Source organism: Saccopteryx bilineata, chromosome 4 (genome assembly GCF_036850765.1).
Source record: "Saccopteryx bilineata isolate mSacBil1 chromosome 4, mSacBil1_pri_phased_curated, whole genome shotgun sequence".
In the NCBI taxonomy this organism is placed as follows: domain Eukaryota; kingdom Metazoa; phylum Chordata; class Mammalia; order Chiroptera; family Emballonuridae; genus Saccopteryx; species Saccopteryx bilineata.
In genome coordinates, this window is record NC_089493.1 from 285,266,455 (window position 1) to 285,291,297 (window position 24,843).

At 54.6% G+C, this 24,843-nt stretch overlaps 1 protein-coding gene across 2 annotated transcripts in view; it reads left to right on the forward strand.

The window, feature by feature from the left end:
* The window catches only part of PPL (periplakin), a 55,416-nt gene that overhangs the window by 12,929 nt on the left and 17,644 nt on the right, over positions 1-24,843 (forward strand). For both annotated transcript variants that reach the window (XM_066274984.1, XM_066274983.1), the window contains exons 2-8: positions 12,900-12,999; positions 20,528-20,682; positions 21,825-21,945; positions 22,499-22,612; positions 22,699-22,740; positions 24,051-24,212; positions 24,315-24,422. In XM_066274984.1, the coding sequence (XP_066131081.1) occupies positions 12,900-12,999; positions 20,528-20,682; positions 21,825-21,945; positions 22,499-22,612; positions 22,699-22,740; positions 24,051-24,212; positions 24,315-24,422 (802 nt within the window). The remainder of the gene's footprint in view (positions 1-12,899; positions 13,000-20,527; positions 20,683-21,824; positions 21,946-22,498; positions 22,613-22,698; positions 22,741-24,050; positions 24,213-24,314; positions 24,423-24,843) is intronic.

Genomic DNA, 24,843 nt, shown 5'->3' on the forward strand with positions numbered 1-24,843 from the left:
TGATAGGCACCTAGTAGGTGCTCTTAGTGTTTAGTTGCTGTTCATATTCACCAATCATTTCTTTTCTTTCTTTTTTTTTAAGTGAGAGGAGGGGAGATATAGAGATAGACTCCCACGTGCCCCAACCATGATCCACCTGGCAACCCCCTGTCTGGGGCCAATGCTCAGACTAACCATGCTATCTTCAGCACCTGGGGATGATGCTCAAACCACCTGAGCCACTGGTTGTGAGAAGGGAAGAGGGAGAGAAGGGGGAAAGGGAGGGGAAGAGAAGCAGATGGTCACTTCTCATGTGTGCCCTGACTGGGATCAAATCCAGGATGTCTGCACACCAGGCCAATGCTCTATCCACTGAGCCAACTGGCCAGGGCCTCACCAATCATTTCTTGAGTTCCTAGTGTATGGGCCTTTGTGTTGAGACAGGACGATGTCTGGAAGTGACAAGCCTTTGCTGCCTCAGCCAGCTAGTATTTAAAGAAGGTGAAGACCAGGGCCACCAGTACCCTAGGTGAGCCTCTCACCAGGTCTACAGGTTTCTAGAGAGCCGCTCAGGCCTTGGCTGGCTCTGGAGGCAGGCAGGACCCAGAAGAGGATGGTGACAGCCAGGAGGCCAGGACCCTTCCCTGGGCTCTGGGAGGGACAAGGTTGTTTCGGGGAGAGGTGTGCACTCCTTTACATTCCAGACATTCCATGGCTGCTGCCTCCTGCTCACACACCCACTAAGGCAGAATTAACCCCAACAGGGAGGAACTGTAGATGTGATCAAGGGCTGGAACGTGAGGACTGACTCAGGCCCGGAAGTCAAGTTGGCTTTGGCCAGAGAGGGAGAGCTGTCCCCACCAGACATGCCCATGTCCACACATGGGAGGTAGGAGCAGGTGAAGCTCTGACCAATGGGATGGAACAGATCTGGACAAGAAGCAGGAGAGGTCACTGGGGTGGGAAAGAGTCCTTTCTCCCAGCCTGGAGGGAGGGTGGCTGGGGAGCAAGCCAGGTGTCCCCGGTTCTGCCCCATGGCCTGTGGGGAGGGTGCTGCAGCTCTGGGGGCCTGGGAAAGGGTGTTTGGCATGCCCTGGCCGCCACACCCAGGCACCATGCTCCACTGGGAGAAGTAGGAGCGCTGGATTGTTTTGAAGTCAGGCAGCAGGGGATCCATAGATGGGCAGGTGTCTGGCCAGCCCGTGTGGGTCTGGTGGGGAGGAAGGGAGCAAAGGGAATGACGGTTTGTTATGTGTCCCTAGGTACCAGGCACTGAGTGGGGCAGGTAGATGCTGCAAGCATCTAGCACCCTCATTAGGCAAAAGTGATTGTTGCTGTGGGCTTAGGGCAAAGTGGTCCGGAGACCTCAGAATCACCCAAGCCACGTCGCGTCGTCCATCCGGTGCGGTGACCGTGAGCCCCGTGAGATGCGCTTAGAGCACAGCAGTTGTGCTGCAAGTGAAAACTGCGAGCCAGGCTGTGAAGACTCAGTATGGAAAAAGGAATCCAAACTACCTCATGAATGCGTTCTATTGGCTGCCTGTCACTATATTTAGATGTGTTAGGTTGAATAAAATAGCCTATAAAAGTTAGGTGTACCTGTTTCTTTTGACTATTTTCATGTGGCCACTGAAAAGTTAAACTACAAATGTGGCATATTCTATTTCTTTCTTTTTTTTTTTTTATAGGGACAGAGAGAGAGTCAGAGAGAGGGATAGACAGGGACAGACAGACAGGAACAGAGAGAGATGAGAAGCATCAATCATCAGTTTTTCGTTGAGACACCTTAGTTGTTTATTGATCGCTTTCTCATATGTGCCTTGACCGCGGGGCCAAAGCAGAGCAAGTAACCTCTTGCTCGAGCCAGCGACCTTGGGCTCAAGCTGGTGAGCTTTGCTCAAACCAGATGAGCCCGCGCTCAAGCTGGCGACCTCGGGGTCTCGAACCTGGGTCCTCTGCATCCCAGTCCAACACTCTATCCACTGTGCCACTGCCTGGTCAGGCTCTATTTCTATTTCTGTTGGTGGCCTGGAACTCAAAGTGACATAGTAGCCACCCCCCTGGTTCATTTCCCACCTGTTGAATGTGTCTTTCTGTTTGCTACTCAGCCAACTGGTGCCATAAGCCCATTGAATGGACGAGGTAAAACAAGCAGGTAAAACAATGTGCGTTGTTACTCCCAACACCAGCAGAAGTTCATATGACTGTTGCTGGGACAAGCTTTGTGCTGGGCACTGTGGACATGGCAGTGAACGAAATAGACAAAAGCCCCAGCAGTCCTGAACCTTGCGATGTGACAGCCGTGTCCTAGTTGCTTTACAAGGATCGCCTCCTTGAATTGTCTCAGCCTTCTGGGGTGGGACTGATTCTTATCACAGATGAGAAAACTGAGGCACAGAGAGCTAAGGAACCTGCCTGAGCCCACGCCCAGGTTGGGCGACACCACAGTCTCCATTCTCTCCCCATGCCAGGCGGGCTCAGCTTCCCTTCCGCAGGCAGGAAGAGGAAATGGGCCCCTTAGCACAGAATGACTTGGACAGGGAGAGCTGCAGGCAGCCAGCAAGGGTGGCGCTGCTGTGGGCTGGAGGCTTGGCCCTTCACCATGCCCTTGGAGGGCCCGTGTCTCTCCTGGCTGCAGGTGGCTGGGAAGCAGGGACTCTGTTGGCTACAGAGTCCAGAGAGGAGGTGGAGAGATCGAGTGGGACAGCAGGGCTCGTGGTCAGGAGACTGAGTCTCGGCCAGGCTGGTCCTGGATGTGACCCACAAAGAGACCCACAGAGGGCATGGCCAGTGCAAAGGCCCTGAGACAGGAAAGAGCTCCTCCACACACTCGGGCAGTGAGGCCAGGCACGGGGATGAGGGTCGGGGGCCTTGGGGGCCCCGGGCAGGAGTGTGAGCTTGCTTCTGAGAGCATTTGGGAGCACTGGCAAGTTTAAAGCCAGACGGTAGTGTGATTGGTTGCGTCGTTGAGAACTCCCTCTGACAGATGTGCAGAAGTTGGCTCAGGAAGGTGAGAGTGAGGGAGCAGGGAGATGGTTGGGGCGGCCATTGCACTGGGCGGCAGAGAGGTGGCCACCTCGATCGGGGGAGACCGTGGAGGCAGATGGAGGACGGGAGCATGGAGACCTGTTACCAGGCAGAGCCGGGGAGGGGAAAGGTGGGGATCAGGGTGGTTCTTAGGGTTCTGCTTGAACAACTTGGTAGACAGGTCCTCCCCACCCTTTTCTGCAATTCCCTCCTGCAGGCAGGGGAGTGTTCTCAGAGCAGCAGGAACCGTACCATGGAAACACCCTGTCCTGTCCAGGCTCCAGACCTATAGAAATGGTCCTTAGCCCAAACTCAAGATGGCTCATCTGGCCGTGCCTGGGACCCGGATCCTCCCAGCGGCCTCATTGCCTGTGGCTGTGCTCCAGCCTCTCCCTGCAGGGTCTGGAGGAGACATTTCAGGATATCGAGGTTGCCTGTGAATTCTCCACGCCCAGCAAGGCAGCAGCGACGATGGCGGAACCGGAGCGTGTCTGGGCTTGTAGGAGCATCAGTGTGAATGGCGTGGGTGGCCTCGGGCCTTTTTTCTAGATCCTCAGTGCCAGCGGGTTCCGACATCAGGCCTCAGCTGCTGGCTTTTCTCGGCTCCTTTAAAGGACGCCACCCCCCTGGACGGTGGCCCCAGGTGGAAGCAGGGAGCCTGGGCTCCCGGGACGGCAACACTTCCTATCTTATTCTCTCAACCCCGCCCACCCTGCGGTGTGTGCACTGCCCTAACCCCCATTGTCAAATAGGGAAACGGGTTCGGAGAGGCCAAGTATTTTATAGCTTCAAAGGGCTGACTCAGGCCCTGGCCAGACAGCTCAGTTGGTTAGAGCACCGTACCAATGTACAGAGGTTGCTGGTTTGATCCCCGGTCAGGGCACATACAAGAACAGGTCAGTGTTTCTATGTTCCTGTCTTTCTAAACTCAATAAATAAAATTAAAACAAACAAACAAAAACGGACTAACTCAGGCTTTCAATCCAGGATGTCTGCCTTTGATGTGGGCGCTTAGCCGCCAGGTTATAACTGCATGTGACTACACCGTGGGAAGGGTGAGGGCATCGCCCCAAGTAAGGCAAGAAGGACTAAACGGTTCCTCAAGACATCTGTGTTCTCTTTCTCTGCCCATATGAAGCACCCATAGTGACCTTGGGTGCCATCTCCCTGCACTTCTGAGGGCCCAGTGACCAGACCAGGGGCTATCCTGGGCCACACCGAGTGTCACACGGCCCTAGGATCTAATCCCAGCTGACCTCTTTGGCTGTGAGTGGCCACCTGTAAAGCAGGTCGGACTGTGGTTATTGAATTTCTAACTCCCAGGGACAGAGCAGGGGTACCTGATGCCATGTGAGGCTCCCGGGCCCTCTCTCCACCGTCCCAGCGCTGAGTACATCTGAGACAAAGAGGTGCCTGTTCCGGGCTGGGGCCTGTGGGCTCAGGCCCAGAAAACCCTTGTTGGTGCCTGCGTGTGTCCTCAAGCCCAGCCCCAGGGCCCTGAGGGTACAGGCAGCACCCCCGGCCAGCCTGTACGCCGTTTTTCCCTCCTTGTGCCTGGAGTCTCACACGCAGACCAGGCCTAGTAACCAGGGCTGCCTGTCACAGCTAGACAGGACCTGGGCCCTCCCGGACTCACGCCCAACTCCGGCCTCCTCAGCCTGGGAGCAGATAGCCAGGGCTGATTCTCTGGAGAAACGGCCCAAATTGGCCTGTGTGGTGACCTCACCTGGCTTGGGAAGCTCGCCTGCAGCCCTGACAGCAACGAGGGCTGGACCGAGGGGCCATTTCTGGGGACAGCTGAGTTCTGGGTCCCATCAGCTTTTCTCAGGGTGCGTCTCAGGCCGCAGAACCCCATCTCCTCTGCCTGTCCGCAGGTGGGCGTCCCGGATGGCTCATCACCCAGAAGCATCCGCTCCTGTAAGGGTTTGCTGGACAATTCAGAAGTCTAGAAGGAAGCTTATAAAAAAACAAACAAACTATAAATAAATCACTTCTGCTAATTTCCCAGTTTCCCCTAATGTCCACTTTCTTTCTTTTTTTTTTTTTTTTTTTGTATTTTTCTGAAGCTGGAAACGGGGAGACAGTCAGACAGACTCCCGCATGCGCCCGACCGGGATCCACCCGGCACGCCCACCAGGGGCAACGCTCTGCCCACCAGGGGGCGATGATCTGCCCCTCCGAGGGCGTCGCTCTGCCACGACCAGAGCCACTCTAGCACCTGGGGCAGAGGCCAAAGAGCCATCCCCAGCGCCCGGGCCATCTTTGCTCCAATGGAGCCTTGGCTGCGGGAGGGGAAGAGAGAGACAGAGAGGAAGGAGAGGGGGAAGGGTGGAGAAGCAGATGGGCGCTTCTCCTGTGTGCCCTGGCTGGGAATCGAACCCGGGACTTCTGCACGCCAGGCCGACGCTCTACCACTGAGCCAACCAGCCAGGGCTCCACTTTCTGTTCCAGAATCCCATGTCCCAGTTAGTTGTCATGTCTCTGTAATCTCCTCCCAGTCTTGTCTTTTCTGACCTTGACACTTCTGGAGAGGTGTGTTGTAGATCAGTTCTCACTCTGGATTTGTCTGCTGGCTACTGGTTGTTACTGGGAAGGGTCCCGTGGAGGTGAACCTATGTACCCCTCAGTGCCCAGTGTCATCCCTTCAGTGCCCAGTGTCACTGTGAAATGACTTGTTTTTATAGAAAGAAACAAGTGGGGGTCCCTGGGAGACAAATAGGGTCCCCAGGGGAGAACCCCATGCACAGTTCAAGGAGCAATGTAAAGGCTTCATTTTGTTGCGAATGGCAGCCCCTGTGGGGAATAAAAGCACAGCAAAGGCGTGTTGCATGAACAGATGTCATTGTCACCATTTGGGAGCCCCTACAATGCGCTAGGGGTTTGCGTTCCTTCATCTGGCGCCTTCGGTGTACCCAGGACTGCTGGTGAAAGCACAGAGACGCCCCGCTTGTGAGTGTAAATTTCAGATCTGCTTTGGGACCCCCGGACGCTGCTGAGCCTGCAGCTCAGTCCTCAAACCCCAAAGTGCTCTTTGAAACTCAACTGTGACATTTCCAGAAGTGACCCCGACCCTCCCCCGCCTGCTCACTTTACTAGGTAGGACGAACCCCCCGCTGCATTTTATAGATAGTGAAACCAAGGTCAGAATATCAGTAGCCCCTCCAAGGTTACACTGATGGTTGGTGCAGTCGGGATTTGAACCTATCTGGCTCCAGACACCAGCTGCCCCTTGTGTGACCTTGGGCAGATGCCATCACTTCCGCCGGCCTCAGTTTGCTCATCTGTATAATGAGCAGGTGGGGCTGGATGACTTCCAAGGCAGCTTCCAGGGCCCGCGGCCCCTACCCGCAGCCCCCGTGTCCACGTCAAACTTCTGAGTAAGCGGAGGGAGGGAGGGCTAGGCAGGCCCCTCTCCCAGCGTGTCACTCAGGTTCGATTCCCTTCCCTTCCTGGGTGGGTGGAGGTATCAGGTGAGAGTGTGGTGGGACAGGACTGGGACCAGGATGATGGGGAAGGGCTGTATCTGGTCCTCCATTAGCCAGGCTCACAGTCTCTGGGTGCCACATCTGGCTGCCCCTGTGGCTTATTAATGAGGTGAACAACTGGACCTGCCCAGCCAGTTCCCAGCCCCCCGGGATCTGCACCCCTTCCCGACAGGTTCTCTATACCCCATTCCTGCACTCCTGGCACAGGGCGCTGGGGCTGTCATGGGGACACATCTGATCCTGTAGCCAGCTTGATGGCAGGAGGAAGGCGGGACCCTTTGGGGACTCTGATTAAGGACCCCAAACCCAAAGGGTGAAAGTGCTGGGCCAGGCTCCAGAGGCCTGGATTCTAATCACCTTACGGGGTGGTAGGATTAAATGAACTTATCTATCACATATGTGACTTGGTTAGCACCGGGAGGCACATAGTCAACCCTCTAGGTGTTAACTAGCATCTCCCAGGCAGCTGGACGGGACCTGGAGCTGTCCTGGCCTCCATGCAGAACAGGATAAAAGGGCCTGACTGCAGAGGCTAAGGGAAGAAGGAAAAAAACCCTGTTACTTATAAATGACACTTGCCAATTTTTTTTGGAAACAGCCTAACTGAAATTTAACTCAGCTCTGGCTGGTTGGCACAGTAGATAGAGCGTTGGCCCGGTATGTGAACATCCCAGGTTCGATTCCTGGTCAGGGCACACATGAGAAACAACCATCTGCTTCTCTTTCCCTCCCTCTCCCCCTTCACTCTCTCTTCCTTTCTCACAGCCAGTGGCTCTACTGGTTCAGGCGTTGACCCCAGGCACTGAGGATAGCTCGGTTGGGCTGAGCATCAGTCTCAGGCACTGAGGATAGCTTTGTTGATTCAAGCATCGGTCCCAGATGGGGATTGCTGGGTGGATCCCGGTCAGGGTATATACAGCAGTATATCTCGCTATCTCCCCTCTTCTCACTTAAAAAAAAAAAAAGATGTTTAACTCACATACCTTACAATTCACTTATTTACAGCAATTCAATGGTTTTTAGTGTATTCACAGAATTACACAGTCATCACCATAATCAATTTTAGAATGCTACCATTACCTCAGGAGGAAACCACTCACCCCTTTAGCAGTCAGTCCCCTGCCCCTGCCCCTGCCAACCACTCACCCACTTTTTAGCTCTGTGGATTTGCCTGTTCGCTATTTCAGATAAATGGAATCATACAATATGTGACCTTGTGTGTCCGGCGTAAGGGTGTCAGGGTTTCCCAGTATTGTCGTATTTATTGGCACTCCATCCCTTTTCTGGCTGAACTGTGTTCCAAGTGCGGTTAGACTGCACTCTGTTGTCCATCATTGATGACCATTTGGGTTGTTTGCACTCTTTTAGCCATTGTAAATAGTGCTCTGTGAGCCTTTGTGTACAGTTTTCCTGGGGACCTACGTTTCCATTTCTCTTAGGTAGAGAGCAAGGAGTGGAATTGCTGGGCCATGTAGCAACTTGGTATTTAACCTTTTGAGGAACTTCTAGGCTGTTTGCCAGCGTAGCTGCACCGTCTTGCATCCTTACCCGCAGAGGGTTCTGATTTCTCCACATCCTTGTCAACAGTTGTTATTGTGTCTATTTGATTATTGCCATCCCAGTGGGTGAGAAGTGGTATCCCATTGTGGTTTGGGACACTTGACATTTTAAGTTAATATATTAGGTGCCTACTACGTGCTGGGAGCCCTTACAGGATTGTCACATGGGGTTGTTAATGGTCTGGACAAGAGACCCATCTGGGTTGGAATTTTAGTTCCAACATTTAATTACTCTGTGACTTTGGGAAAGTTACTGAAACTGAACCTCTCTGGTCCTCGGTTTCCACATCTGTAAAGTGGGGATGAAAAATAATGATTACCCACTGGACCAGCACCGCCTCACAGGGTTGTAATGAAGATGAAAGGAAGGAGTGGGTGGGAGCCCGGTGTGGAGAAGGTAAGCATGAGCTCACTCGCATGATGATGGCGATGTTGCTGTATGTCGGCTCATGTGACTTCCCCCGTGAGTGGCTGTTAGCCCAGTGTTTGATCATGTGGCCTCCAGAGAAAGACCGCCCCAGATGAGAATTCTGGCTCCACATTCACAAGCTGTGTGACCCTGGGCAAGTGCCTAGACGTCTCTCAGCCTTCGTCTCTTCATCTGTAAAGGGGCGCACAGGCCTCCCCCAGGGACTTAGGGTGAGGATGCTATTAGGCCGGCGCCTGCAAACCCGTCTGACGTCTGTAAGTGTGGTTACCCCAGTCAGCAGGTGGAGAAACTGAGGCACATTAAGGGTAAGGTGCCTGCCTGAGATGGCCCAGACAGTAAACAGCACCACGGGACTTGGAGCCCCGTCTCTGTGACTGAGCACTCTGCCGAACCTCCTTGGCTCTCCACCAGGAGCCCAGGGCCCTGCGGCTCCCCACACCCCTTTCTGCGCCACAGCCCCTCCAGTGCTGGGCTGTAACGAGAGGAATGGGCCAGCCAGGGAGGGTCCAGAAGGCGCTCTCCTCACACTTGCCCCAGCCATTGGGTCGGCTGGATTGGGAACTGGCCCCACACCCACAGGCACATGCGGCTGGGCTGGGCCCCGGGAGAGAGGACGGCCCCCACCTGGTGCGCTCTGCAGCTCCTGATGGTGGTCCACACAGTCATGGGCTAAATGTTCGGATTGAGACTCCCCACGTCTCAACAGGCCAGGCTGATGGGCAGTGGCTGGGGTGAGGCTGAGGGGCCTGGAAGTGCTCCCATTCCCCAGGTGGTCTGCCCACGCCGGAGGTGAGGGTGAGAGGGGTGGGCATTGACCCATGGCCGGCGGCCCAGCCCTTACCCCCCCTTACCCAGCTCCTCCATCCACAGTCCCCTCTGCTGCACCTTCCGGCCACTCCACTGAACACCAGCTTTCTCTGCTGAGGACTTCTCAGAGCCTTTCCTGACCCGTGAACTTATGGAGGGGTTGGGTTTTCCTAACTGCTTCATTCTAAAAGTCACTTAAAGGACTGGGGTTCCTGGGACCCCACTTTGGGAAAGGCTGTCTCCTTGGTTGCCTTTGCAGAGGGTGTGGCCTGGGTCTTGTCACCCCCACCCCTTACCCAGCTCCGCCAGTTTCTGTGTCCGGCCTGGCGCAGCGCAGGCCCTCGGCAAGGTCAGCGACATGATGGACAGACACACAGCTTTTGTTTGCTGTGCCCATTTCTGCCTCCCAACCCCCTTCGTACCAGCAGGACCTGCAGTATTGGGCCTCAGACTCTGAAGGGTGTGAGGGCCCCTGGGGAACCTGTAGGAGTGACAGCCACAATGATGCAGCTTCCTGGGCCCGGCTCTGGAGATCCAGGTCGGAAAGTCTGGGTTATACCTGGGAATCTGCAGGTTTCATGCTACAGTAGGTGGGTCCTGGGCCTGATGTGAGGAGTTCCACTCTGAAAGCTTGTAGCCCGCCTTAAAGGTCAAGAGCCCTTCCCTCGCCCAACTGAAGGGACAGTCCCAGGACCTGTCTCTCTCATGGCCTCTCCTCACTGGAGCCTTCTGCCCATGACTCCAACTCTTTCTTCAGCCTTTAGAACCCAGCCACTACCTCCTCCTCCAGGAAGCCTTCCCAATTACACCCAGCTGGTTAGGAGGCTCCTCTGCGCATCCCCAGCCGCCATACCTGCCTCAGTCTCATAATTATTTCTGTAAATGCTGATTTCCTCCGCATGTAGGGGGTGAATTCTCAGAGGGTGAGGCTGTGTCTGTGGGTGGCACTGGGCCTGGCACATATTCAGTACTTAATGAGTGCAGATGGAATGAATGAAACTTCTGGACGCCTGACTGCCCAGGCCCCACCAGGAGTTGGTACAAGAGGGTTTTTGATGGAGATGGGGGACTAAGCACTCATCTTGATCATCTGGGTGGCGGGTGACATTGGCCGAGTTGCTGTCCCTCTCTGGTCTTTTTCCTACCTTTGTTTAAAGGAAACAACAGCAAAGGTGGGGCTGGACAACCATCAGTAAGGCGGCTCCTCACCAACAATAATCACAGTCCTTTGTGAGACTTATGAGAGGTCCAGCTCTTTGCCTGTATGACCTCACTCCCATTCATGACACCCCACCGGGACAGGTACAGCTATTCCATCTGAGAGTGGAAGCAGAGGCACAGAGAGGTACAGCAGCTTGGCCAAGTCACACAGCCACGCCCACATCTGGTTCCGGGGCTAAGGTCTTCCTCATCATGATCGTGTCTGCCAGAGTGGTCTGGGATGCGATCTGGGGATTTCTGTGACAGGAGAGGATGCAGAAACGCCACGTAAGAAAGCTGTTTCAGGTCTCAGAACCCCTGAGATCATCCAAGAGAAAGTCTCGGCGTGGTGCTGACACTGCTCTGACTTGGCTGTGCTATGCGCCGAGCTCTGCTTGAAGCTAGAGGGGCAGAGCCGGCCTTGACGTGTGCCAGCCACCACGCGTGCAGTTACAACTGAATGCGGTCATTTTAGTTCCATGGGGCTGACTTTGGTGGTTACATCCATTTATGGCAAGGGTTTGTGGCTTTCTGTTTATGATGCAGAACTCAAGTTCACCTTTTAAGTAAGTTTATTTAAATGTAAAGGGTCTGTAGATTGACAGAAAAGTATCAGGTATTTAACAATAGAATGCATGCACAAAAACTTGTACCGACGTTCACAGTAGCATGATGTATAACACCCAAAAGTGGACACAACCCAAATGTCCAACAGCTGATGAATGGCTAAATAAGATGTGAGCTATCTGTGCCATGGGATTTTATTTGGCCATAAAAAGGATATGGGGTGCCTGACCAGGCGGTGGCGCAGTGGATAGAGCATTGGACTGGGATGCGGAAGGACCCAGGTTCGAGACCCCGAGGTCGCCAGCTTGAGCGTGGGCTCATCTGGTGTGAGAAAAAACTCACCAGCTTGGACCCAAGGTCGCTGACTCGAGCAAGGGGTTACTCGGTCTGCTGAAGGCCCACGGTCAAGGTACATATGAGAAAGCAATCAACGAACAACTAAGGTGTCGCAACGAAAAACTGATGATTGATGCTTCTCATCTCTTTGCGTTCCTGTCTCTCTGTCCCTATCTATCCCTCTCTCTGACTCTCGCTCTGTCTCTGAAATAAATAAATTAATTAATTAAAAAAAAAGGATATGGAATTTTAATCATAGACATGACCCTGTGGTCACTGGCTTGAGCCCAAGATCGCTGGCTTGAAGCTCAGGGTCGCTGGCTTGAGCAAGGGGTCATTGGCTCAGCTGGAGCCCCCGTCAAGGCAGGTATGAGAAACAATGAATGAATAACTAAGGTGCCGCAACTATGAGTTGATGCTTCTCATCTCTCTCCCTTCCTGCCTATCTGTCTCTGTCTGTCTCTGACTAAAAATAAATGATATGGGGGCCCTGGCCGGTTGGCTCAGCAGTAGAGCATTGGCCCGGTGTGTGGAAGTCTCAGGTTCGATTCCCAGCCAGGGCACACAGGAGAAGCGCCCATCTGCTTCTCCACCCCCCCCTCCTTCCTCTCTGTCTCTCTCTTCCCCTCCCGCAGCCAAGGCTCCATTGGAGCAAAGTTGGCCCAGGTGCTGAAGATGGCTCCAAGGCTTCTGCCTCAGGCACTAGAATAGCTCAGCTTGCAACGGAGCAACGCCCCAGATGGGCAGAGCATCGCCCCCTGGTGGGCATGCCGGGTGGATCCCGGTTGGGCACATGCAGGAGTCTGTCTGCCTTCCACTTCTAACTTTGGAAAAATACCCCTCCCAAAATCACAAATTTAAAAAAAAAAAAAAAAAAAAAAGGATATGGGGTTTCTTTTGGGGGTGATGAAAATGTTCTGGAATTATATAGTGATAATGGTTATATAACCTTGAACATAATTAAAAAGCACTGAATTATATACTTTTTAAAATTTTATTTAGAAAATGAACTTTAACAGGGTAACTTTGATCAAAAGAGTACATAAGTTTCAGGTAAACATTTCTCTAGCGTTTGAACAGTTGATGATGTTGTATACCCATCACCCAAAGTCAAATCATTTTCCGTCACCTTCTATTTGTCCCTCTTTATACCCTTCCCCCCACCCCCTCCTGTATTATATACTTTAAAAGGGTGAGTTTAATAGTTTGTGAATTATCTCTCAATACAAAATATGAGAAAAGGAAAAAGAGTGATGGTGCTCTGCCAGCTTGGCGAAATAGAATCATCCGAGCGCATGCGCCAAGCGGGGGCCATTCCCCCCCACCCCACCCAGGTGCTGGCTTGTTTCTGGGGCTTCAGTGACTTCACCCTGGGGAGCAGCCAAGCTCCACCTGCGGCTCCCTGGGCAGCGGCTGCTCAGAGCCTGAACCTGGGGACACAGCCTGGGGGGCCCGGGGCCCTGGTGGGGACACGGTCCCTCAGCTCACCTCCTCCCCTCCGGCCCGCAGCATCTCGAACAAGGAGCTGTCGGAGCTGATCGACCAGCTGCAGAAGAATGCCGACCAGGTGGAGAAGAACATCGTGGATACGGAGGCCAAGATGCAGAGTGTGAGTGCCCCCCCCCACCCACCCGGGTGCCCTCCTGAGCCTCCAGTCCCTCTCTGACCAGGGGCTTGTCGGACCAAGAGGTTTCCACCTATGGTCATTCTGCCCACTAGGGGACCTGGGACCACCTTCAAAGGCATTTTTAGCTGTCACAACTGGGGGATGCTACTAAACACTCTATAATGCACAGGATGTGCCTGACCAGGCGGTGGCGCAGTGAATAGAGCATCGGACTGGGATGCGGAAGGACCCAGGTTCGAGACCCCAAGGTCACCAGCTTGAGTGCGGGCTCATCTGGTTTGAGCAAAAGCTCACCAGCTTGGACCCAAGGTCACTGGCTCAAGCAAGGGGTTACTCGGTCTGCTGAAGGCCCACGGTCAAGGCACATATGAGAAAGCAATCAATGAACAACTAAGGTGTCGCAAGGCGCAACGAAAAACTGATGATTGATGCTTCTCATCTCTCCGTTCCTGTCTGTCGGTCTCTGTCTATCCCTCTCTCTGACTCTCTCTCTCTGTCTCTGTAAAAATAAATAAATAAATAAATAAATAAATAAATAAATAAATAAAAATATAATGCACAGGATGTCCCCCGCTGAGCGATTCCGCCTCCAATGTTAACAGTGCCAAGGTAGGAAAACTGAGGAACCTCCTTATGGCTGTTAGCACCAGCCCACCACCCCGGGTACTAAGTTCCTGCAGCTTCTGGGTCCTGGAAGAAAACCACTGGCTCAGGAAGATCCTTTTTGCCATTTACTGTGTGGCCTTGGGCCGGTCACCTTACGTCTCTGATCATGTGATTGCATCTGAAAGGGTCAGCATGATCGTCCCTGTCACCCAAACTGCTGTAAAGAGACTATGAGATTGTGCAGCTGTAGCACAGGGCTCATCAATATCATCGTTCTTACCTCTCATACGACCACGGCCATCACTCAGACTCACAGGATCCTCCTCCTTTTTCAGAGAAGAGAGACCAAGTAGCTGGGAGAATCACTTTCCCTCTCTGTGCCTCAGTTTCCTTTTCCTCTCTGTAATGTGGGGATAACCACAGTCCCGAGTTACAGGTTCTCCTAAGGACTCTGTACCACGTGGGACTCCGGAACTGCGCTCAAACTGTGAGCTGCTACGGTGAAAACTCCGCCAGCCCAGCGCAGTTAGGTTTATACCCATTTTATAGTCAGAGAAACTGAGGTTCAGAGAGGGCAGGGTAACCGGTCGGTGACAGAGCTGGCCCCAGAAGCATCCCAGCGGTGGGATTGCCACATTTAGCCAGTAAAAATACAGGGTATCCGGTTACATTTGAGTCTCAGAGCAAATAAAAAAATGTTTTTGGTATAAATACGTTTCATGTACTATTTGGGAAATATTTATAGTACAGAATTTATTGTTGTTTATCTGAAATTCAAATTTACCTGGCTGGTCTGTATTTCATCTGCCTTCTACCCAGGGGGTGACTAAGAGGAGTGGGGGACTGCAGGTGGGCAGCTCACAGGGGAGTTCAAGGTCTGGCCGGTCCTAGAGCTGTCCCCAGGGCAGCCGTGGCTTCTCCTCCCTCTGACCACCCATGTGTCCACCGACCCAAGGGCCAGTCCCAGGCAACCCAGAGACCAGAGGGACTGGGTGGGCCGGGGGTGGCACAGCTGGCAACGAGATATAGGGGCCGGAAAAGTGAGTGGGAAGTCTGCGCCCTGCCTGGTACCTTCCCCTCCCCACCTCTCCCCTCCTCTTCGTGCCTCTCCTCTCTCCTCCCCTCCCCACCTCTCCCCTCCTCTTCGTGCCTCTCCTCTCTCCTCCCCTCCCCACCTCTCTCCTCCTCTCCCCTCCCCTCCTCTCCCCTCCCTCCCACCTCTCCCCTCCTCTCTCCTCCTCTCCCCTCCCCTCTCCTCCCCTCCCCTCCCCTCCTCTCCTCTCCCCTCCTTCCTTGCCCACACCTGCCAGGTCCTCCTCCACCTCCACCTCCGCCTCTCCCGCCTCAGTGCCAGCCCTGCCAGCCCTACCAGCCCCTTTTCCCTCCAGGCTGCACCCTCCTACCAGCTCCACTTGCAACATTGTACTCCTCTTTTATCATGCTGCTGTCATGGTGTGTTCTTCCTAAAATGAAAACAGCTTTTTGGGTGTGTCCTTTTTTTCTCCTAATAAAAGTAATATGTGTCCTTTATGGACATTTCAGAACTGATAAACAAGTATAAGGAAGCAAATTAAAATCATGCATAATTCCACCACCAGAGAGATCGATCAGCTATTAACATTTTAGTGTATCTGACCTTTTCTCAGGTGTGTGCGTGTGTGTGCGTGTGTGTGTGTGTGTGTGTGTGTGTGTATAAATAGGGTCTCACTATCTCAGTTTATTTGCTTAGAGTAATGACTCAAAACTAATGACAATGTATTTGGAAGATAATTTTGAACTGTTGTTTAACTTTGAACAAACTTGAAAAAAGAGACCATGTTTTGAAGATTGTATGTGCTAGGTTATGGCTGGCTGGCTCAGTGGATAGAGCGTCATCTTGTGTGCCAAGGTCACAGGTTTGATCCCCAGTCAGGACACATATGAGAAGCAACTTATGAATGCACAACTAAATGGGAGTGAGCAACTAAACTAGGGAGAACAGAAAATTGATGCTTCTCCCCCTCTCTCCCTCCCCCTCTGTCCCTTCTCCCTCTCTCCCTCCCCCTCTGTTCCTCCTCCCTCTCTCCCTCCCCCTCTGTCCCTCCTCCCTCTCTCCCTCCCCCTCTGTCCCTCTTTCCTCTCTCCCTCCCCCTCTGTTCTTCCTCCCTCTCTCCCCTCCCCTGTGTCCCTCCTCCCTCTGTTCCTCCCCCCTCTCCCTCCCTCTCTGTCCCTCTTCCCTCTCTCCCTCCCCCTCTGTCCTTCCTCCCTCTCTCCCCTCCCCTGTGTCCCTCCTCCCTCTGTTCCTCCCCCCTCTCCCTCCCCCTCTGTCCCTCCTCCCTCTCTCTCTCCCCCTCTGTCCTTCCTTCCTCTCTCCCTCCCCCTCTGTCCCTCCTCCCTCTCTCCCTCCCCCTCTGTCCCTCCTCCCTCTCTCCCTCCCCCTCTGTCCCTCTTCCCTTTCTCCCTTCCCCTCTGTCCCTCCTCCCTCTGTCCCTCCCCCTCTGTCCCTCTTTCCTCTCTCCCTCCTCCTCTGTCCTTCCTCCCTCTCTCCCCTCCCCTGTGTCCCTCCTCCCTCTGTTCCTCCCCCCTCTCCCTCCCTCTCTGTCCCTCCTCTCTCTCCCTCCCCCTCTGTTCCTCCTCTCTCTCTCCCTCCCCCTCTGTCCCTCCTCCCTCTCTCCCTCCCCCTCTGTCCCTCTTCCCTTTCTCCCTCCCCCTCTGTCCCTCCTCCCTCTCTCCCTTCCCCTCTGTCCCTCCTCCCTCTGTCCCTCCCCCTCTGTCCCTCCTCCCTCTGTCCCTCCCCCTCTGTCCCTCTTTCCTCTCTCCCTCCTCCTCTGTCCTTCCTCCCTCTCTCCCCTCCCCTGTGTCCCTCCTCCCTCTGTTCCTCCCCCCTCTCCCTCCCTCTCTGTCCCTCCTCTCTCTCTCCCTCCCCCTCTGTTCCTCCCCCCTCTCCCTCCCTCTCTGTCCCTCCTCTCTCTCTCCCTCCCCCTCTGTTCCTCCTCTCTCTCTCCCTCCCCCTCTGTCCCTCCTCCCTCTGTCTCTCCCCCTCTGTCCCTCTTTCCTCTGTCCCTCCTCCCTCTCTCCCCTCCCCTGTGTCCCTCCTCCCTCTGTTCCTCCCCCTTTGTCCCTCCTCCCTCTCTCCCTCCCCCTCTGTCCCTCCTCCCTCTGTTCCTCCCCCCTCTCCCTCCCCCTCTGTCCCTCCTCCCTCTCTCCCTCCCCCCTCTGTTCCTCCCCCTCTCCCTCCTTCTCTGTCCCTCCTCCCTCTCTCCCTCCCCCTCTGTCCTTCCTCCCTCTTTCCCTCCCCCTCTGTCCCTCCTCCCTCTCTCCCTCCCCCTCTGTCCCTCCTCCCTCTCTCCCTCCCCCCTCTGTCCCTCCTCCCTTTCTCCCTCCCCCTCTGTCCCTCCTCCCTCTCTCCCTCCCCCTCTGTCCCTCTTTCCTCTCTCCCTCCCCCTCTGTCCTTCCTCCCTCTCTCCCCTCCCCTGTGTCCCTCCTCCCTCTCCCTCCTTCTCTGTCCTTCCTCTCTCCCTCCCCCTCTGTTCCTCCTCCCTCTCTCCCTCCCCCTCTGTCCCTCCTCCCTCTCTCCCTCCCCCTCTGTCCCTCTTTCCTCTGTCGCTCCCCCTCTGTCCCTCCCCCTCTGTCCCTCTTTCCTCTCTCCCTCCTCCCTCTCTCCCTCCCCCTCTGTCCCTCTTTCCTCTCTCCCTCCCCCTCTGTCCTTCCTCCCTCTCTCCCCTCCCCTGTGTTCCTCCTCCCTCTGTTCCTCCCCCCTCTCCCTCCCTCTCTGTCCCTCCTCTCTCTCTCCCCTCCCTTGTGTCCCTCCTCCCTCTCTCCCACCCCCTCTCTCCACCTCTACCCCCTTTCCTCTCTCTCTCAAATCAATAGGAAAATTAAATAATAATAATAAAAAAAGAGTGCGCGGACTAATTTTTTCTCTCTTCCCTTTCTGTCTTTTTGCAGAAGGAAACATTATTATTGATTGTATTAGCCTGAAGTTCTGTGGAATTTTCCTATTTTTTACTGAAGTGAGATGGGCATAACAAAAAATAACCATTTTGACTGAATACTTCAGTGACAGGCAGCATGCTGCAGTGCGGTGCCGCCACCGCCTCTGTCTAGTTCCAAGGCAGTTTTGTCACCCATGGGGAAGCCCTACACACATTGGCAGTCACTCCTCCCAGCCCCTGGTAGTCACTAATGTGCTACACCTATTCTGAATATTGCCTATAAACGGGATCATTCAGTGTGTGGACTTTTGTGTTTATCCAATTTTTTAAAAATATTTTAATTTTTTTTTATTTTTTTATTTTTTTACAGAGACAGAGTCAGAGAGAGGGATAGATAGGGACAGACAGACAGGAACGGAAAGAGATGAGAAGTATCAATCATTAGTTTTTCGTTGCAACATCTTAGTTGTTCATTGATTGCTTTCTCATATGTGCCTTGACCGTGGGCCTTCAGCAGACTGAGTAACCCCTTGCTCGAGGCAGCGACCTTGGGTCCAAGCTGGTGAGCTTTGCTCAAACCAGATGAACCTGTGCTCAAGCTGGCGACCTTGGGGTCTCGAATCTGGGTTCTTCTGCATCCCAGTCTGACGTTCTATCCACTGTGCCACCGCCTGGTCAGGCTATCCCCCAAAAAAATTTTTTTAAAGACTTTATTTATTCCACTTTTAGAGAGGAGATAGATAGAGAGAGAGAGAGAGAGAGAGAGAGAGGAGGAGCAGGAAGCATCAACTCCCATATGTGCCTCGACCAGGCAAGCCCAGGGTTTCAAACCGGCGACCTCAGCATTTCCAGGTTGATGCTTTATCCCATTGCGCCACCACAGGTCAGACAGGCTATCCAAATTTTTAGGATTGCATGGACTACAGCCAGATCCCTGTCACCACCCGGAGTCCACTGTGACGTCCACTGGTTTGGCTCTGTCACCCACCTGTCCATCACTGTATGTGGAATGTATTCGATATATCAGTGTAACTTGTATAAGGCATGTAGGAAGCATCCAAAGAGTTCAGCCCCTGAGCTTTTCCATCAGCAGGCACCCACGTAACCACTGCAAAGGTCGAGGTAGGAAACATTTCCCAGAAAGCTCCCTTGTGACCTTTCTTAGCAATGTCCCCGGAGGTAACGGCCGGCCGCGCCGACTCTCTCGCCATCTCAGCTCGGCCTCACTTTGAACTCGTGGACACCCACAAGGCCTCTCGCAGATAGAAGTTCCTTTCTCATCTTGATTAGCATGTTTTCAGAGGCTTGCTTGAATTAGGTAATGATTAATTTACTTCCTCCTTTTGTGAAATTAATCTCTGACACTATAACTGCCCAGAAGAGCTTCAGATCAGCTGGTGATGAGGGAGCAGATAAAATTCCACGCAAGCCTAGAACCATGATGTGTTGTTGTTTTTTAACTGGCTGGGGAGATGGCCCAGCCCCCTTGGGCTTCTGAAGCCTGGGCCTTGCCTCCAAGCCCCGCTGGCCTCTGGCCCTCCTGGAGTTGACCAGGAAAGAGAGCTTGGACACCATTTCTTCTGAAAGGAAGTTATGTCTTGATTCTGTACTGTCACCTCCGTGTACTCCTTTTTTCTTTGGCTGTTTCTTCCATTCTTTCTTCTCCTTTTGTAATAGCTTTATCGAGGCTTATTTTACATGTCAGAAAATGCTTCCACTTCAAGCATACCGTGCAAAGAGTTTGAGTCACTTCACTGCGTGGTGCAGCCATGTCCCTCATTGGTTTCCGGCCTCCAGTAGGGTCTCTTGTGCCCACTGACTGTCGGTCCTCGCGCCCGTCCAGCCCCTGACTCCGCCCACCTCGGTTCTGTCTCTACGGACCAGTTGACTCGGGACAGTTCACATAAATGGATCCCTACATGACGGAGCCCTTTGTGCCTGGCTTTTCTCACTCTGCTTCATCTCCAAGGCTCTTCCGTGACAGTGTGTCAGGGGTTCCTGCGTGAGATTCCTCAGTCCACTGTCACGCCTCTTCTGAAGCAAGTATTTTTCTTATTCCCATTGCAGAGATGGGGACCCTGAGACCCAGCAAGGGGAGGGCCTGGCCCCCTGTAGGAGCCTGTGTTACACTCAGTCTGTCCTCAGCCCAGTCACTGACTTGTCACCACCACCCCTGCCGGCCTGGGGTCTCCGAGGCCTGGCACAGTGCCCAGCCATCTTCATAAGTGCTGATTAAGTGCATTAACGGGCTGTGTTTAGAAACCTGCTACCCTGACTGCCAGGTCATTGTTCTTCCCAAGACGAGCAAGACCCTGGACTCAGCGGCTTACTGGTTGTTCCTCCCAGATGTCCACGCACTTCGTTCATTCTCGCCGTGTCCCAGTGTGGGCCACCCTCAGCTCTCACCTACGTGCTGTCACCGTCGCTGCCTGCCCTCTCCGCTTGCGCCTTCTCCCCACGGCGCCCCACGAGGCATCTCTTTTAAGGATAGGCGGGGCCGTGTCACCCCCACCCACAGAGCCATTCTGTGCTCGGGTTCCTGTCAGAGTTTCGATCACAGTTTGCCCTTTCTTACCTCAGGGCCTTTGCACAGGTTCTGCCTAGAACACTTTCCCCTTTCAGCCTTCATTCTGACCTTGTGTCACCACCTCAGAGGGGCCTCACTGACCACCGGAGCTAAGCAGGTCCCCCTCGTTCCACCTCTGGTGTGTCTCCTTGGTAAACACCGACTTGTACAGACTTGCAATGACCTTTGTGAGGCTCATCTGTTGACATGCCTTTCGGGTGGTCTCCCCACTGAGCTGGGCTGCATCCCGGAGCCCCGCGCGACTAGGCGTTTGGGCTCTGTTTGCTGAGTGGCGGGAGGAGAGGATGCACAGGACTGGGGAGTCCCCTGCTGGCCCCTCTGTTCCCATCCCTCCCGTCCCTCCCGTCCCTGCATTGTCCACTGAGTCCCTGTCCGATGTCTTTTCTCCCTGTGACCCTCGCAGGACCTGGCCCGGCTGCAGGAGGGCCGGCAGCCTGAGCACCGGGACCTGACCCTGCAGAAGGTGTCGGACTCGGAGAAGTTGCTGTACGTGCTGGAGGCGGACACGGCCATCGCCAAGCACATGAAGCATCCCCAGGGGGACATGATCGCCGAGGAGTAGGTCGCTTCTGCTTCAGGTTCCGAGGGGGCCGCTCCGGGCCGGGGCAGGAGGGCCGCAGCCCACTCAGCATTCAGGAGACGCGTCAGGGTTTCTTGAGGGTGACCTCGATGCCGGGGCTGGGCCTTACACTTCGTTAGTCTTGTGACCACCCATCTTGCAGTTGTGGAGACAACTCAGCGTACTGGTGTTCCCTGTTCTGGTCACAGTGTGACCCCGGCTTCCCGACTACCGTGCTGTCTGGGGAGGGACCGTGTGTTTAGGGGGAGAACTGCACCATTTAATGTCACCACAGTTATGCTGCGAGGGAGGCATGGTCCCGGTATTTTCTGATATTTGTGTTGATGTGCATAGTGAGGGTCAGAGAGGTGCGGCGCCTTGCCCAGAGTCACATAGCTTCCTGACCTCTGGGCTTTTGAGCATGCTTTCCCTCCTGGCTTCCTACTCGGGGCTCTTCTCATAGCTGTGATGTGGATAAATCGGCAGCCAGGCCAGCAGGGACAAGGGTCTCTCAGTGCCCCATAGGTCCCTGTGCTTGTTCCTGTCATGCCCCACACTACTCCCGTGGCCCGTGCTAGATCGTGGGCTCCAGAGAGCAGTGGACCTGCCTGTTTATTCCAGAAGCTTCTATGGTTTAGGGCAGTAGTGGTCCCCAACCTTTTTTGGGCCACGGGCCGGTTTAATGTCCGAAAATATTTTCACGGACTGGCCTTTAGGCTAGGACGAATAAATGTATCACATGACCAAGACAAATGTCAAGAGTGAGTCTTAGACAGATGTAACAGAGGGAATCTGGTCATTTTAAAAAAATAAAACATTGTTCAGGCTTAAATATAAATAAAACGGAAATAATGTAAGTTATTTATTCTTTCTCTGCAGACTGGTACCAAATGGCCCACGGACCGGTACCGGTCTGCGTCCCGGGGGTTGGGGACCACTGGTCTCGGGCACACAGTAGGCCCTGGGGAGGCGTTGATGGGAGGAGGATGAAGGAAAGGGGACAGGAGGAAGGAGCGAGTGTCTGTCTGGAACCCAAGGGCCCCCCTGTCACCCTGTCCTTCCAGACACTGGACACAAAGTCGTGGTTGGGGGCCCCTGCCGACTAGCCCGCTAACCAGGCCTGGCCCCTCTCCCCACTCAGCATCCGCCAGCTGAAGGAGCGCGTGGCTAACCTCCGTGGGAAGCATAAGCAGATCTACAACCTGGCGGTGAAGGGGGTGGACCCGCCGGTCAACTGGGAGGCGCTGGTGGAAGAGAAGCTGGTATGGCCCAGACTCAGCCGGGGAGGGGCCGTGTGTGTCGGGGAGAACCCCCCGTTTAATGTCACCACCGCCATGCCGGGAGGGAGTCACGTCCCGACTGTTTTCTGATGTGTGTGTCGATGAGAATTGCGAGGCTCAGAGAGTGCAGTGCCTCGCTCAGAGTCCCGCAGCAGAAGCGACGGAGATTGGGACCCTCCGGGGATTGCCCACCAGCCCTGCTTCTGGGGGTCCTGGCAGGCTGGCAGATTTCTAGCCAGCCACTGTCCTTCCCGTGCCCCCCTCACCAGCCCATCTCCACTGTGGAGAGGTGCGCCCGCGGGAGCCCGGGCCAGCGCACCCCCTGGCTGAGCCGTCTGCCAAATGGACCCGGTGACCGTGGGGGCCTCTGAGGGTGCTGTCAGATTAAATGAGAGGATGTGTGTAGATAAAGGTGTCAACCTCTCCCTGCCCCCCTCACGGGGCCACTTCACTCACCCTGGGCTGGCCCTGTGAGGTGGAGTCCCCGGCCCCCGGCCCACACCCTGCGTGCCTTGTCTGTGTCCTGCCCTCCCAGGACAAGCTGAGCAGCCAGGGCTTCGGGACAGACCTGCCGCTGGTGGACCACCAGGTGGAGCAGCACAACATCTTCCACAACGAGGTCAAGGCCCTCGGGCCCCACCTGGCCAAGGTGGGCGCCGGCGGCAGAGGGGACCTGGGAAAGGAGCGGCTCACACTGCACCCCACCCTAACCCCTGTCGTTGGCTCTGTCCGCAGGAGCAGAACAGTGAACTCCAGGCCAAGTACCAGAAGCTGCTGGTGAGAACGCGGTGGGAGGGGCTGGGACAGGAAGCGTGTGCAGTGACATTTCAAACAGATCGGAGGGAGGTGACGTGGGAAGAGATGGTACCCGTGCCCCTGCCTGAGAGGTGCCCGGTCGCCCTGTGCTCACACGGAAAACCCCAGTAGATCCCATTTGTCTGTTGGGAGGCAGCCTCTCCTCCAGTTTGCTTTGCTTCTTATTTCTTTATTAAGCACCTTCTCCGTGCCAACTATGATGCCATGTGCTTTATAAACAAAAGTTTTCTATTTCCCTTTTCAAAACCTTTAAAGAACAAAAAACCGCCGGACCTGTGGTGGCGCAGTGGATAAAGCGTCGACCTGGAAATGCTGAGGTCGCCGGTTCGAAACCCTGGGCTTGCCTGGTCAAGGCACATATGGGAGTTGATGCTTCCAGCTCCTCCCCCTTCTCTCTCTCTGTCTCTCTCTCTCCCTCTCTCTCCTCTCTAAAAATGAATAAAGAAAAATAGAAAGAAAAAAAAAAGATTTAAAAAAAAAAAAAAAAAGAACAAAAAACCGTTAAAGGACGCATTCTTTTAAAACCACACAAGTGACGCATAAATGCTGTCTTATTGCAGACATTTCAAACGCCTCAGATGTGGGGATGAAGGAGTTAGAGCACAGCCATTAGCAGGCTCTGGGGCCAGGCCGCCGGCACTCCTGGCCAGCGGGGAGACCTTGAATGAGCTACTGGAGTCTCGGTTTCCTTATCTGTAAAGTGGGGTTACTGTGAGTCCTCGCCTCACTGGATTGCTTTGCAGATGGCAGTAGTTAATGATGGAGAAGACCTTAGCACGGTTTGGGCTCACGGCAACCCCATGTGTGGGTTAAGTGCTGCTCTCACGTGCAGAGCAGGATGCAGCTGTCCCCCCTCCTTCCCCGTCCTCCCTGCATGCCCCACCTCTTCTCGGATGTAAAGCCCTGGCAGTTTGCTGCTGCTCTCTAGCCCTCTATGTGATGATCTGGAGTTGCTCATGTTTATTGAACACCAGCTATGTGCCGGACTTTGTGCCCTATGCGATCAGTGTTGTCATCGTCCCCATTGTGCCGATGAGTAAACTGAGGCTTCGCAAAAATGTCAGTTCCATGAAGGTTCTGCCTGTTTTGTTCGCTGCGGTATCTGTAGCGTCTGGAGCAATGCCTGGCACTTAGCGGGCGCTCAGTAAATGTTTGCTGAATGAATGAGTGAGTTTTGGAGGGTCAGTGACTCAGCCGAGGGGGCTTCGACTAAGCGCCAGCTGGACGCGGTAGGTGTGGAGGGAGGCCTCAGCGCTGTCCCCTGCCCCCAGGCAGCGTCGCAGGCACGGCAGCAGCACCTGAGCTCGCTGCAGGACTACATGCAGCGCTGCACCAACGAGCTGTACTGGCTGGACCAGCAGGCCAAGGGCCGCATGCAGTACGACTGGAGTGACCGCAACCTTGACTACCCCAGCCGCCGGCGCCAGTACGAGGTGGGTGCCGGGGCCTGGGGGGAGGGGTGGGGGCCCAGGAGGGAGCACGGTGCTGCCAGGCTGAGCGCTGAGCCCCTCGCTGTCCTCCCCTGACCACTGCAGAACTTCATCAACCGGAACCTGGAGGTCAAAGAGGAGAGAATCAATAAACTGCACAGCGAGGGAGATAAGCTGCTAGCCACTGAGCACCCTGGGAGGAACTCCATTGAGGTGTGTGTGCCCACGGAAGGGCTGCCTCCTCCGGGGTGACTTCAGGACAGCCCCTGCTGTGGGCTGCTTGGACTTGGGCAGCCCTCAAGGTGGGGGGAAGGGTCCTGCATCCTGTGTCTGTCTGTCTCTCCACTCGGCCGTCTCATCTTGCTCTAACCCTGTCTCCTTTCATTGTCTTGGTTCTTTGCCACGTCCTGCTCTCAGCCCCGGACTTCTGAAGCCTACATGGTGCCCATATCAGTGTCCGGGGGGCTGCCATCACAAAGCAGCACGACCTGGGTGGCTTAAACAGCAGACACCGGTCCTCTGCTGGTGCTGGAGGACAGAAGTGTAAACTCAAGGTGTCGGCAGGCTCGTCCCGCTGAGGGCTCTAGGGGAGGGTTTCTCCTTGCCCCGCTGCCCACTTTCAGTAGTTGCCGGC